Source organism: Strongylocentrotus purpuratus, unplaced genomic scaffold, assembly GCF_000002235.5.
Source record: "Strongylocentrotus purpuratus isolate Spur 01 unplaced genomic scaffold, Spur_5.0 spur5_scaffold_9, whole genome shotgun sequence".
Taxonomy (NCBI): domain Eukaryota; kingdom Metazoa; phylum Echinodermata; class Echinoidea; order Camarodonta; family Strongylocentrotidae; genus Strongylocentrotus; species Strongylocentrotus purpuratus.
Genome location: NW_022145615.1, coordinates 29479943 through 29496291, shown reverse-complemented (window position 1 = coordinate 29496291; position 16349 = coordinate 29479943). Strand labels below are relative to the sequence as shown.

The 16349-nt window shown below is 35.9% G+C and overlaps 1 protein-coding gene across 1 annotated transcript in view; it reads right to left on the bottom strand.

Moving 5' to 3' along the window:
- The window catches only part of LOC100892095 (ankyrin repeat and death domain-containing protein 1A), a 42495-nt gene extending 27460 nt beyond the window's left edge, over window positions 1–15035 (bottom strand). The window contains exons 1-8 of the mRNA XM_030976603.1: window positions 14643–15035; window positions 13408–13511; window positions 11924–12022; window positions 11267–11365; window positions 10656–10808; window positions 4620–4754; window positions 1195–1293; window positions 64–162 (exon numbers count right to left, since the gene is read on the bottom strand). Of these exons, the coding sequence (XP_030832463.1) occupies window positions 64–162; window positions 1195–1293; window positions 4620–4754; window positions 10656–10808; window positions 11267–11365; window positions 11924–12022; window positions 13408–13511; window positions 14643–14676 (822 nt within the window). The 5' untranslated portion in view covers window positions 14677–15035. The remainder of the gene's footprint in view (window positions 1–63; window positions 163–1194; window positions 1294–4619; window positions 4755–10655; window positions 10809–11266; window positions 11366–11923; window positions 12023–13407; window positions 13512–14642) is intronic.
- Between the last annotated feature and the right edge of the window lie 1314 nt (window positions 15036–16349).

Below are 16349 nucleotides of genomic sequence, written 5' to 3'. Positions count from 1 at the left end.
AATATATTATAAAACAGAAAATAATTCCAAAACCCAACGAATGATTTTTGTTATACAACGTACCTCATTTCTAATGTTAATCTCCAGTTCATACTCGAGGAGTGTGGAGACCATGTCAACATGACCATTACCCGCCGCTAGATGGAGTGATGTAGAACCATCCTGTTTGTGGAGAGAGAAATATCAAACGATACTTATAGCTTGAACAAAATGCCTATAATTAATTATGTATTTAAATTGTGAACAGTATAAACAACAGTTTTCACCATAGTTTTGTTGTATTATAGTATAACTCGAAAGGGAAAAATATAACCCTAGTTGGTGTCAATAGGCAGAATCGTCGTTTAATTCGGGTGATTGAATTGAAGTAAAATTATTGTTTGTTTTTTTTTCCTTTTCTTTCTTAAAGGTACTATGTCCCATTTGCAGGCCAAAAAAATGAAAAAGTTAAATTCCAACTGCATTTGAAAAATAATACTAATTTAGAACTTCCGTAAAAAAAGTGGGGGTTGAAATGTCTTCAAGTGGGAAAATAACGACTATTAGTTGTCAAATCGACTTTAGGGTTATAGAGCCCAAAAGTAATAGTCTTGATTTTCAGACAATTGTACCAAATGGTCATACGTTTTATGCTGCGCAAAGATTCAATCAGTTTAATCTTGGCCATCACAAGAAGTGGGTTATTGATGTAGACAAATGCTCATGTACCCTTTTACTCTTTTCATGTATGTTATTACCAAAGAAGAAAAAAGCCTGTCAGTCACTCAGTAGTGTCTGACAGTGAAGTCTAGCAAGTAAACGGGTTTCCTTGCATAATTTAAATATGAGGACACTGCTAACGTTTAAATTTCACAGATAGGACATACATGACATATTCATAATTCCTGCAAGGTTCTACAGAATTTGAGGTTGGCTGCAAAAGGGACATAGTACCTTTAACGTAATTTCATGTTCATGTTATAGCTGTATTAAATTGCATTCATTCAAAGTATACATGTACATCAGATTACACTAACAACTACATCATTATGATCAATCATTTCAATTATTAATCAGTCTTCATGTATGGAAATGTGCATGAAGATAAGTAGTGATATAGACCACGCCTACTGACATTTTGGGAAAATATGCCGAAACAGTGATTAATTTCAATCTAAAGATAAGAAAATGGAATGATGTATAGTGTAAACTTACGTTTGCTCTTGCAAATTTGTTGCATTTGACTTTAGCGAGGTACTCGAGAGCTGAGACTTGGCCGTGTTCAGCCGCCACGTGCAGAGGAGATTTTCCACCCTTGAAAATACATACAAATAAAAAGGAATGGTTGAATTAGAGTCATAGTAATTGCAGTCGACAATCATATTTATTCATCGTAGGGTAGTATAAGACAATGTACGCATAAGTAAAAACACTTCCATATAATACCAACTGTGCCTTTAATTGTTATAAGTATGCATCGTGGCTATGCCTTCTATACAAAAGAGTATTACGATCCAACATTATTCATCATATTTTTGGACAACAGCAATAAGGAAAATGATTGATTGATTGATAAATAGATACGTAACAGATGTATAATTAAACGTGAATATTATCGGAGGGAAATCATTTCAAATCTCATAATGCAAATATATCATTGCATCACAAACTTTATACCTTACTTAAAATTTCATTTTTTTCCCACAAATATAACGTAACGAAATATTGCGAGTCATTTGGAACTACAGTTCCTTATGATTAAGACTAAAAATGTGAAATAACTCATTTTACTAAAGAAAGGTGCTAGTCTGTATAATGTCATTTATTCATTTACAGCTTTCTTTTAGAAGGTCTTTATATATCAATTATACACAAATGTAAGTAGTGTTTCTTCAATCAAATAATTATTTATAATGCAGTATATAAGAAAACTGATACAGGCATAATTATTTTAGCGAAAGATGCTAAATATGTGTTCATAGTTACAGCTATATTGATCGCACAAACCTCCAAATCTCTACGACACAACATGCTGAAGAACAATTATATGCAAAACAATGATCTCTCAAACAATATAAATGCATTGTACGATACGCACTACAAGTTGACAATGAATTCGGCAAGGAAAAAATGTTTAACTTATGCTAATTCCATCTTACACGAATAAATGAGATCATGCAATAAAAGAAAAAAAAACATAAACAAACCACGATGATAAGTAAATAGCGCAAGGGAGCTCACACTGAGTCCTTAAATTGCATAACTGGGAAATAGACTGAATTAAAAGAAGGAAGATACTTTTTTCCATTTTGCTATATGCACTTAAATGAACGTATATAGCTTCAATTGCATTTCTTCTTATAGTCAAGAAAGTTTTTTTTTTTTTTTTTTTTTTTGGGGGGGGTATTTTTTTTGTAAATTTAATTTCAAATTGAAATTGTTTAGGTAATGAACTTAATAATCTGCATCTTACACGTATGTGATAATGTTCTAGGACAACCGAACTGTACCATTACCACAAGCTTTGTAGGCCTACGGATGTAACAACAATTATGGTGATGTGATGGAACAATCATTTGATGTGACGACATGCTACAGTATAACACATTCCTGACACGATGACATCACGGCTACATTTTTCAAAAGAACAAATCGTCATGCAATACCAAAATGAACCCCGTCGACTGTATCCGTACAACGAAGACCCGGTCAAAACAGCGACAAACAGCGACATGCCGGTAACAACCGCGTCAAAGCATGCGGTATACCTCCTTTGATCTCTTCTCCAGTAAGGAATCGGACCGACGCCTTTTCTTTTTCTTCTCATGCGGTTCCTTTTCAGGTTGCCACCGTCCTTTTCTGACCATTCTCTGTGAGAACGACTCCTCACGCGGTTGCTCTGGTGTGTAGTTGTTATAATAATCATAAGCCTCACTCAGTTCCTGCACTGAAGACTCATTCAGGCGACGGCAGAGGTTGGGATTAGATGAACTTAGCTCACTTTGAGCCGCGATCAACGACCAGCCCGATGACGTCGCGTTGTTCGAGAGGCAGTTCGCGGCCAGCGATGACCGACGTCGAATTTGGTCGAGTTCGTTTGGATTTAACAACCTCTGATAGTGGGTGTTGAAAGTAGTATATTTAAAGAGAAGAATGTAACCTAAATGAAGCTCAAATTTGGGTTCCACAATCCCAAACTCCATAAAGAAATATTTGATTTTCATGTGAAACAGAACATTTTCATCACGAACCTCGTGTTAAATTCTTTGCGGTTTCATAAACTTTGACGATTATAAGACTTATAAGAGGGATGGTTCTCAGTTTCAAGTATCTTTAAAAAGGAGGAAAAGATAGGATGAAACTTTTCATGCATGGATCTACCTTTTTTTAAATAACATTTAAAGTCTCTCTCTCTCTCTCTCTCTCTCTCTTTCCACGCCTCCCTCCCCCTCTATCTCTCCAAACGGTTATTAAAATATTTGTAAAAATCCACAGCATTGCAACAAAACACAAATAACACGAAGAGATGTGGATGATGGAGTGAAAAGGGTCACGTCACACAAATTAATACAGGTGTCTTAAAGATAAAGACCGATAATGTTAAAATTGCGGTTCAAGGGTTTTGGGTGCAAAATATCCATTCAATATTGTTTAGATATTGCCTTCAGAGGTTTAAATGGCAATATCTCAACCTAAATTCGCCAAAAAACAGAAATAAATGCCCAAATGCCCAATATTGAAGTGCATAATAATTTACCAAATATATCAATTAGTAGGCGGTTTCCTGGCAAAATTTGTATCTTCACGTATTTAGTCAAAACATATTCTTTCACATGATTGGTGATAAGAGCTTCCATTTCATTTTAAGAGAGGGGGGCGTTTCCAAAACTGGTCTATACCTTTAGACTCACAAAACACCAACAAGTGTGTACTTACCATTCTGTAGATTTTGATCAAAAAAGTAATTACAAAATGTAATAATTATTTAAAGATGATTTCTTGTTATTATATATAATTAATTGGTATTTAGACTCATTGGCAGGTTATGTTTTTGTTCAGTGGCATCGTAATTTACTTAGCAGCAGTGTAAAGTTAAAAGATAAAACTGATCAATAAGACAAGGCAAACTCTCTGAATCAAAACTCTCTACACGAAAACACTCTAAATATGTTCACTTCTGTCCTGCAATAAACATAACGAAATATAGAATAAACATCAGGTACATGATGAACACAGACCTAAAATATCAGATGTGGTTTATTGCATCCCCTGTTTTCGTAATGAATGTGATATAAAACATTGGCCTGAACAAAATTTCGACATCTTTGATTATGACGAAACCTATTTTGTCCATGATTTGAAAGCAAACGAGAAAAAAAATAATCAAAACAAATGATCATAGAGTTAATTTATGAACTATATAACTGACGACGTTATAACCCATAAGGATTGATAATTACCTCAGTACAATGTGATTTTTAGACAACATGTACTGAAATATATGTACAGCAAACTTGATAGTCGCCATCGCACCTCTATTATGTAATATTCATAACATTATGAAATAAAATGAATAACCAAAGAAACAAATAATTGAATCAAAATCGAACGGAATGAAATCAAATTTTAGAAAAACTTACGTCGTCTTTATTTGTTTTTTTCTCCGCGAAGGAATCTACGCTTCTGGTCTTCTTCTTCACTTCTGTCGGTTTCCCCATGGCCATGTTGCCGATGTTGCCCATCATGTTGCCTGCTGCACTAAACAAGCCAGTCACCTTGTTTTGTATAAGTTAAACCACCACAATGTCCACCGTGAAATGGCGAAGTTAGGTAACCATGTACCAAGAGGGTATGTTGTAAACCATGATGTTGTGTACCATAATTGTGTGTACCATAATGTTTTTTTTTACCATTGTGTTGTATACCACCAATGTGTACCATGGAGTTTTTTTATAAGGTCGTGTACCACGATGTTGTTCACGATTACGTGATGTTGCATACCATGATGTTAATGTGTACCAAGTTGTTACATAGCATGTTGTTGTATATGTGTACCACAATTATTGTTTATCATGAAGATGTATACCATGAAAATGTTTCACATGTTTTGTTCAATGAAGTTGAATTAAATGAAGTTGAATACCGTCATGTTGTGCATCATTACGTTGTTGTATACAATGATGTTATAAACCACGATAGTGTTTTCCATGAAGTTTAGGCGAATGTTTTGAATGAAGTCGTGAATTATTTTTGTATTATGATGGAACGGAACACGACACATTATGAAAACAAAATGGTTGTTTACGATGGGCGTGGTGAGAAAATTACCATGCAACAATACATGACAAATATAATTACATCAAAGACGAGCGGTATAGAGATGGTGATGTTAGATAATTGTTTTAATCATGTTGATGATGGTGATGATGACACGGCAAATATTAAAGTCATTATTGTCCATGCAAATATTTGTTGAAAGTAAGTGTGTGAAGTGTTAGGTTTAGACAGACACGGCAAGAAAAGGGAAGAACAATTGAAAACGTGCAATTAACATACTGCAAAGAATACACTTATACCTATTATATATGATACTCAAGAAATATAAACAACTGCATGTATATCTTATAACCTCAGTTAACGTAAAACTCATAATTTATAGACACAAAAAGTGTTCTATAATTTGCAAAACTAAAATGAACATGACTAATATGCCAGCAGGCGAACTAGGAAATAATTATGGTTATGACTGGGTGTTTTTTTTTTTTATCTAGCCTCTAAACAGTCTGTTGAATAAATGGTCTATGACACGATTTTGGCACTTTATTTGCCTAAACAGTTCAAATTTGTGATATACCAAATCAATGATATACCATGATACCAGAGAAATGTCCATGATTGTATATAACCAGGTTATGTAGTCGTGGCCGACGGTTCCGAGTCACAAATATTACTTTCAATTGGCTTTGTGCTCGTGACTCGGTCCGATGCCAAGACCTGGGGGTGTTTCACAAAGATCCTAAGTCAAACTTAACTCTAAGTTGGACTTAAAAATTATGGAGAGCCATTTGTAGCCTTAAAATGAAATATATTCAAAAGCAAAAATTGAAGTATTTTAGACTTTTCATAAGTTCCACATCAAGAACATTATATTTTTTTGACGACAGAAAAGATGGATGATTTGAATCAACATGTTATGCCTTTTAAAATTATTTTTACAAAATATTTTCAATGATGCTGCCGGCTTCCCATAAAAGTCCAACTTAGAGATAAGTTCGACTTGGGATCTTTGTGAAACACCCCCCAGGACCACTAAAAAATATGCCATCTAGGCCGGACTCGACATTTCTAGAAGAGAGCATTCAATGTCATTCAAATCACATATTACATGATATCAAAATATAAACACATGATATCAAAATAACACATGATATCAAAATAACACATGATATCAAAATGACAGTACATCAATAATCTACAGCTTTGGCAGATTCCAACATACGGTCAATATCGATATTGCAAACATATTCCTGTGAAAATATGGCAGTGTACTGGATATTTTGGCACCCAAGCATCCCATATATCGCATAATTAATAAGTGACATTATAAGCATGACATAATTATGAAGCAAAAGATTAAAAATAAATTATGCATTTTTATTTTGTTCAGCAAAAGCATGGAAATTCCATTATCAAGCAACTATGAATATACAATCTCAATCGCAAGGTAGCGAGCAAGAGCATGCATTTGTTTACATTTAAGAATCGAACAAAGATGTACAAGTAGCACAAGAATTCATTGTATGAAGTGAAATTTGATAACAGTATTAAGCAAATGAAGTATATTTATCATTTGTGGGCATTTAACATAATCACAATCGAAATAGACATGAGCAATGGTGTAGGTGCAAAGGAAAGTACACCCATCCCCTCCACCAAATTGCAAAGCAAAAAATATTTGTATGAGGTAAAGAGAGAAAGACACGGTGACGTGATAAAGTACAGAAGAAGGGCAAGGAATGAAATATGCTAAATGTACCACTTCTCCTATACCCCCACCCCCACCCTTCTCCGTGCCGCCTGGTTGCCGTGCTTCCTCGCGTCGCATTGTATCCACTTAGAGAAGGATTCGTACACCCCCCCCCCCCCCACCCCGCCTCCCCCGACATCCAGTGGCCCCTTAACGCCACTGCAAATGTGATTTTACACAACCAAGTTATGATACAATAAATGCGAAACAAATAGATATAGTCCTCTTTTGCAGCAATAGCAAAAACACCAAGCAATGAAGCACTAAGCAGCAAGGTCGAAAAGCATTTTTGAAGACCTTAATTTGAATGAATGGCATGTCTACATGATGGGGATCTTACCTGTTAAACAAATACGTGAAGCCTCTTACAAAAAAGGAATGTGAACTTACATTCATATATATTTTTATCAATTCTTTCTGTTCTGTTTTTAGCTTTCCCTTTAGAAATATGATTTCAGTTCTTTTAAGAACTAACACATCTCTCCGAGAAACAATATCCCAGTCATTAAAAGGACTACACGCATGGTGTACCTGTTTACAGTATCCTGACTCATCTCCCTCACTATGCAAACCTATAAAGAACACTTGAATATGATATTCATAACCATTGACGGAGCTCCATAGGATAAAGAATCATAAAGACCCTTCCCCTCCCCCCCCCCCCCAAAAAAAAAAAGAGAGAGGAAGAAAGGAAGGAAAAGGGGGAACATGGAAGAAGATGAAAAGAGCATAGGATCATTATGACCCCCCTCCCCCTCCCCAATCGAACGGCGGGGGAGGCAAAGTAGAGATAAAGAAAGGTAGGGAAGGAGAACATGAAAGAAGATGATACTGTAGAAGCATAGGAGCATAATGACCCTTCCCCCCACCCCCCCCCCCCTCCCATCGATCGCGAGCGGAAGGCAAAAAAGAGATAATGAAAGGAAGGGAAGGGGGAACATGAAAGAAGAAGATAGGAGCGATCACCATGAAATGAAGCAAACCAAAAACCAAAAACCCGCCTGATTTCTTTTCTCCTCCAGAGGAACCCTGATACACCCAATGACTACCGATCACCGACCGATTTTTACCCGATTCATATTTGACGTAGGCCGTGACAAGTCTTCATGGCTCCCACTCCTATTGTTAAGCACAGATACCACTCCGGGGAAAAAACTTGAAGTTAATGCTGACGCGATATCCTGTTGAGAAAAAGTGCCATTTCTACTCATTCGTCATTATTCCAACACCACATGTGTCTATCAGACGTTATAGCGGACCGGTAAGAAAATGAGAAATAAAGGTGAGGAATCCCATTTCGTGCAAGACATTTCCAAAATCAAGAAGAAAAAAACCTGCCGCAAAACATAGATGAGAGTCCGAAATCTTCGTTCTTTGACGTTTATACCTCCTTTTTTGTTTTTTAGTTTTTTCATTTTTTTTAACCAATGAAAGATAAAAGAATCGATAAACCTATGATAAAACAAACAACTAAAATAAAACAGAAAACGTAAGATGAAGCCTCTGATTTCTCATCATTGCTTTATAGTGTTTTGTATAATTTCAGAAAAATTTCTTCCCCAGATTTTTGTGCAGGGTAAATACAAATGGAAGAGAGGGAATCAAGATTAGTAAACATTCCATTTCACCGCGCCTTACCTTTGGCTTTTGAAACCTGGCAAGATCCTGACGATATTTCTCTTTAGCCTCTTCCAAATCAGTCTTGTAAAATTTGTCAATAATACTAGTTATTCGTTACAAATATGACTTTTGTTTTCTCAACATTGTGTATATTATATCTACATAATCGGTGTAAGCATAACGACGGGGGCGTGGCCACAGGAGTGTGACCCTCCCATTTGAATTTGTTTACATTTTTCTGTTTGTAGCACTTTCATTTAATTTCATTTATTTTTAATATTGTTTCAAAATAAACACTAAAAATGGCCTTTTCAGCCTTCATTAATTTCGTTTCCTTTCCTTTTTTGGGGTTTAAACAAGATTATGAAACACTGCAAGCGTGGTCAGAAATATGTGAAAATCATGATAATGTAAAGTTCTTTTTTTTTCTTGCCTGGAGGGGCTTTAAGCTGAATTTCGAACAATATACATTGTAGGTCCCCGCACATTCAAAATAGTAAAGCGACTTCCGTCACCCTGGAATTGGAAATAACATGTTATATTCTACACTGTTTTCAGTTGCAAAAGACCAAATGGTTGAGAAGTTATATGAATTCTCGGGAAACACTAGCAAACAATATTCGTCATGGTAATATTTTAATAATGATGATAATTAAATAATAATAATTAAAATTTAATTTCCGTTGTATTTGGGGGAACGGTAAAAAGTTTTCAGAGGAAACAAAATAGATATAATAATGAGCGTCCTGTAAAGAAGTTTTTTTTATTAATATCGCAATTGCATTCTAAATAGACTTTGATCAATATTTTTAGAGCACTCATGAAGATGCTAATCCTATTTTATTTTTTTTTGCTGCTAGCTTTAACGCAAGAAATATTAGCATCATTAGTCGCAGAGAATAAGAGACTTTTCACGCACAAATCTCCAGTCAAAAGTCTTCAAGAGACGGAAAATCCAATGAGGATCAGAGATTAGAGATCGACTGGTTAAAAATATTAACAGAGATTAATCAGATATAAGAGTCATGTTAAGGTAAAGATAGCCGACAGAAATATTTGGGGTCGAAATTACTTGATGATACGCGAAGTATACATGATTACACCTATATAATAGTTTAGACATGGAAATAGTAGTATGCTATAGACAGTGACAGTAATAGTTTGGATCGAGATACGCAAACTAAATAGGATATCTCTACCTATATGGTATATAATTCAGACAGTGATATATCGTATGCGACAGAAATACCTTTGATAGAGATTATATGAAATTGTATCGTGTTTACAAATCCGGCAGTAAATACATGTAGTACGTTTCTATTGAATGCATATAGTTTAGAAAAGGAAAATTATTATTCTATAAATAGAACCAGAAAGTGTTTTGATCAAGATTATGTAACAGTTTACCCGCAGTTAATAGTCTTTCTACCAGTGCAAGATAGTTTAGACGGAAATATTTTGCTATATTGATAGCGTGAGAATATTTACAGAAATACATAATTGCTGAAATTATTTTGTTACAGCGTATTGCTTTATAATACGTGACAAACATGAATAGGCCGATTTCTCTATGTACGATAATTTAAACAGGGAGATTTTCATTTTTCCCACATTGACATTAGAAAATTGATAAAAATGATAAGAAACTTAATTTGTCAGCAGAGCATACTGCAAGTGGCTTTTTTAGCTAATTAATGGACATATTAATAAAGCAGCGAAATCATGAAAATGTTCAACTCGATACGTAAGTTTCACAAAGTAATAAGTGGAACATGACAAATCATCCAAACCGGTGTAATAATTATTGCCTATTATTTAGGTATACGTTGTATCGAATTTACTTCCAATCTCTTACATCATATGGGAATACTGAAATTGTAAATGGTTAAACGGACACCTCAGTTTCCACCCCCCCCCCCGAATGTGGTATGATTCATATTACTTTAGCAGAAGGGTTACTCTTGAGGATAGAATTTTCTGCAAGTCTTCCAGCTCTTGAGATTATGATAAAATGTGAAGATTATCTTACCTTTCCCGACACAGCATTGAGACTGATTCCTCCACCGTCGTCCTCTTCGTAGTCGCTGTCCATCGGGTCTTCGTCGAGGAGTTCGCGTACGATGTACTCCAGGACGTTACGATGACCTCGCGATGCTGCACAGTGGACGATATTCATCCCTTGCTGTATGGTTAAGCAAAGTTGTGGTAATAATGAAAATCTTCTTGATTGATAGAGCACTCAACGGTATATCAAAGCGTTTACAAAACATGACGGTAACCCCTGTCATCAGATTTGAGGCTCGCTCACATACATTTTGGGCACATTCTCCACTCCATGGGGAGCAATACGACCAGTTGCAAGTTTTAAAACACGCATAACGCTAACCAAGGTAAAAGCAAGGAATTATGTGTTTATCTCACCGGATACTTATCTATTTATCTTGGTGAGAAGGAGCAATGTAGATCATTAACTGAATAGAATATCATGATAATATGTGTAACTCTTGTATTTGACGAGCATATTTGGATAAACCACAAACGTTTATAATGCAAATGCATGATTAAAGAAGCTTACATTTTACCAGAAACTTTTTTATTCTTCAAATTTATATCTATAAGTTAATAAAGAAGTAAACTAACCTTGTTTTCTGCTTTAACGTCGGCTCCTGATCTTACAAGTGCTTTCATTGCTTCGTGCTTCCCAAACCACGTCGCCCACAAGAGGGCGTTCATCCCAAACTAGAGTAAATAAAACATGAAAGGAAATATAGATGACGTCGTATATATATATATATATATATATATATATATATATATATATATATATATGTAGGCCTATATATTAAAGTAGATTTAGGGTGATAGATTATGCGGCATGGATGGTGACTTTATTTCACATGAGGATAATGATGAGGAGGATGATGATAATGACGAGTACTACGATGATGATGATGATGATGAGGGTGACGATGATAACGGCAATAATGATGAGAATAATGATCACGGCGATGATGACAATGATGATGACAACTATGATAAAGATGATGACGATGAAGATAATTCTGATGACAACGACGATGGTGTGGAAGTTGTCGTTGTTTGTAATGATAGCAATAGTGCTGACAAGGAAGAGATGGCGGCGAAAAAATGATGATAATGAGGACAACCAGGACGACGACGAGAGCGCCGAGAATGTCAACGATAATGAAAGAGAAAATGATCGGGAATATGAAAATGATGGGAATTATATTAAATCATGATACTGATTATGTTTGTGATTATAGGCTACCTCCTTACCTTATCTGCCAAATCTATTCTAGCATCAGCATCAGTTAGCGATTCAATGACCTCCGTATGACCTTGTCCCGCTGCCAGCTGCAATGGTGTACGATCCCGCTGTAAAGAAATGGTAGGTAATAGTTTTTAAATAGCTTGTATTATTATTACCTATTTTCTTTATTAACAAGATTATTTGCTGTAAATATTATTATGTGCAATCTGAGTTGTATACAGGTTTAAATAACAAACTTCTTAGATGTACAGCCTTAATCCATGATTAATATATAGTATGAGGCAATCGATCAAGATTCTCATGCAAAAAAAAGAAAACAGAATGAAACCATCATTATGATCCACAAACTCCAGCAATGACACCTCAACCATCATGCATCATCATCATCATCATCATCACCATCACCACACTCGACCCAGGTGAGGTAGCCTAAATGGGTACCTGGCAGGCAGGCATTAAAGCCCTTCAATACTAGTGAACATGAGGGATTAGACTACCCTGCAAGGTCACTGGACAGGTAGTTATCAAATCAGCTCTCAATTGACATCAGAAAAAGAGGATCATGGGGGACCAATGGTCACCGATTATGCATTGTTTATTGTATGGAGGGAGCAAGTAGCTATAAGTAGTGCAGTGTGGCTTTAATTCCGTGAAATGCTAGACCGCCATAATGACAGCCATGCTAAAGCTGGGGGTAATAATAATTGTGGAGCACCAGCAGGCGTGTCAAGTCTGACAGACATGAAAGCTATACAAGAACCCACCATCATTATGTTCTTTGGCAAAACATTGATCTACATTTGCCACACTCAACCCAGGTGAGGTAAATGGGTACCTGGTAGGATTATTCCTTGGAATGCACTGTGCGCTGATAAGGCTGCCGGGGCTAAAGCTAGGGTAATAAAGTCCAAAGCTCTTTGGAAGCGCATAGAGATGTTATTTCATAACGTATTATGCGCTATACAAGAACTGAACTATTATTATTATTGGTAGTAACATCAACATCATAACAATATAGCTCGATTATCCTAAATCACTAGCACAGATTGCTCGAAACCAATTTCCTCGGAAAAGATCTTTCTTTGATTTGTTTTTATTTTTTTAATTTCTTTCCTTTCGAGTTTCTAGATATTGAGGTATGCCAAAGGGAGCCCCCTGTCTGCCCCCGAGAGAAAAAGGAAACCTGATTCCGAGAAACCTTTCTACAAAACACGAGCAGGTTTGTCAGGACGGTGCCAATTTAGAACTGACAGGACTTGGTAACCTGGCATAAAACTATTCTATCTTTTTTTTCAAATATTATAATTATTAAAAAATTTAAAAAAAGTAACTGCCAAAAAACAAAAGAGAAGTCACTTGTATTATTACATATGATTAAAAAATAAAATTTTAAAAATTGTTTATGATAATAGTCAAAATTGACTGATTGCCATAAAACAATAACCACTTCTCTTAATAATGATAATTATGATGCACTACAGGGTCTTACTTCATCCATGCAGTTCACGTTGATTTTCTGTGCAATCAGGGCGTCCACCAGCGCAAGGTCCCCTGTCCTACACGCTTCATGAAACTGCTTCTCTTTGGGCAGAACTACAGGAAGAAAGGAGGAACATGAAACAAGGAAATATGATATAGGTACAGTGAAACCTGTCGATAAAGACCACCCAAGAGGGACAAAAACAGTGGTCTTTATATATATCGGCAGGTGGTCTTTATGTACAGGTTCCTTTAGTACACGTTTCAATTAGAAACCATTTTCAAGGGAAACACAAAATGTGGTCTTTGTAGACAGGTGGTCACTAAAGCAGGTTTGACTGTATTTCGGCTGTAGGTTTGACTGTTTTTTAATCCTTACCTACGTTATTGCTTATACATACTCAAAAGCAACAGTTCATGCACTATTAATTATTAATTTATATTATAGGAGCTTCACATATCTATTGTTTTTCAAGTAAATTTGTTCAAATGAGACGAGGAGAATTCGGGTCAGATTGTTTTCCCCAACAATATGGAAATTAGCATATCGATCATGTCGATAGAAAGGATATGATATTATTTATTTCAATTTACATTTCACATACAAGCACAGTTTTTTTTTTTTACTGTAATCATTTTTGACGATGAAAGTCTATTCGAGTAATACAGCAGAAGCGCAATCTGTCATTAAATTTAACATGTTCAGTATTCACGTAACTTTCTCAACATTATGAAGAATTATGAAGTATAAGAGATTATCTGGGTGTGACAGGTGTGATGTACTTTTCATATTTCCATCATGAATATATACTTCACATTTCAACAATTAAAATCTCGCTTTTATAATTTTATTGAATAGATTTGCAATTTTATTTGTAAATATATAACATTCTATTTCATATTATTTCTCACTTCGTAGAGGATTTTGTTGCAACGACGAAACAATAACAGTTAAGCCTATATTCATGTGAAATATGAGGCAGGCCTATAGGCCTACAAGTCAATGGGTTCATTAATACATTCATCTCATTGGACGTAAATACAATTAGAATTATTACCTGTCCGCATGTGAAAAAAAAAGGATAGAACTTAGAAAATAATAAACAGGTACTCCGTCACGAAATATTGGGATACGATCTGTTATAATGATTTACACCTGTTGCTGCATACTGATTACTCTCAATCAGTTTGTTATTGATGATATTCAATTATTATTAACGATTAAAAAAGAGTAAAAATACTTACGAATCTCATCTTCATCGTCATATTCCTCCTCCATATTTGACACTTATCGTCACAACCTGAGAAATATACAAACGTGTTATGCAAGTATGTGATACTATTTTATTTGCTGGTCCCACCTCATCAGATTTGTGTCATGTAGGAACCCAACCTGCTGCTGCGATCAATTATTAACAAGCATATGAATAACAACAGTTCGTATGACATATGTAGAATTGTTTGTCCTTGTAATCACACTTTCTTTTCTCGACGCAAGGCTCGTGTAAGATTGTAACAGGTAGTACTATGCTGAAGAAATGCTCAACTTTTCCTCGAACTAATGCTTGTACTTATACAAGATAAAGAACGAGTTATAGGAAATCTAGATTTAAGTTGAGGCAGTGCGAGATATTATTGAATGCCAGGATTTGTACTCATTGTGACGAAACGCAGTGAAGTGTGCAAAGAGCTGGAGAAAATTCCAGCGGAGTTGTCTATTGTGTGAGCAAACAATAAAACTGATTTGCATATGAATGATGTATTTGTTGTGTTGAGTGGGACAATCCTATAATGTATATATGGACTGAGAGGTGGGTCGAGTCTTGGAGGGAAAGAGAGGGGGAATCGAGTGGGAGGAGGAAGGGGTAAGAGGGGAGAGTGGTGGAGAGACATTGCAGGTGAGAGAGGATGGGAGGGGGCAGATAGATGGAGAAAGAAAGCAATTGAGAGAGAGAGAGAGAGAGAGAGAGAGAGAGGGAGAGCGGGGTAGATATATAAATCAATATAGAGAAAGATACATACACAAGGAGAGAGAGAGAAAGGGGGTGAGAGAGAGAGAGCGAGAGTGAGAGAAAGAGAGAGAGAGAGAGGGAGAGAGAGAGAGGGTGAGAGAGAGAGAGGGGGAGGGAGAAAACAGACGGACAGACAGGTAGGCAGGCAGAGAGAAAGAGGGAGAGATAGAGAGACGGAGTAGAACAAGTGAAGTGAGAGAAAACCTACTAGGTCCATGGTTCAATCAACACATACAACATGTCTTTTCTGCTATTCTTTCATTAATCCCGTTATTCATCACATATTCATGGATGCTGGCTGATATAGTTATCGGAAAAATAAAGGAATGTATGATTGTGTAAAGAGGTGCATGAACCAGAGTGTTACCAGACAAATGACATGCCCATATTATATAGCCACTTCTGGAAAATTATGCAGAGAGCTAGACAGAGATAAAAAGAAGTAATGGAGAGAGGGGGGAAATTAGGGCAAAAGGGGCACCCTGGAGAAAAAATAAATGTCACGGAGTAAACAATTTGGCATGATTTCCTTTTTTAAAGTCTGCTCACTTTAGCATGTTTGGAAAACACGCGAATAATCAAATAGAACGTGACAACAACCTGTTCTTGCTTTTGTTTTATTTGTTGCTCTAAAATGTACCATGAATTCCACAATTTTCTGTTTATTTCGATGATTCAATTTGATCATATCAATCAAGGCCTCCATGTGTAGCCTACTGACCAGGTTTTGATACTGACACGTAAATCAGTGCTCTCTCTATATCCACGAGCTACGTCTCCAATTGAAATAGCGCCATCAGGGGTTCTTCGAACGACGGTTCAAACCGAAATGTTCGTCTTAACTGGGATTTTGAAAAAAGAAACGAATAGACCCCCCCCCCCCCCCTACCCAAAAAAAAAAAAACAACAATTATAATATTAATAACATTATTAATAAAAA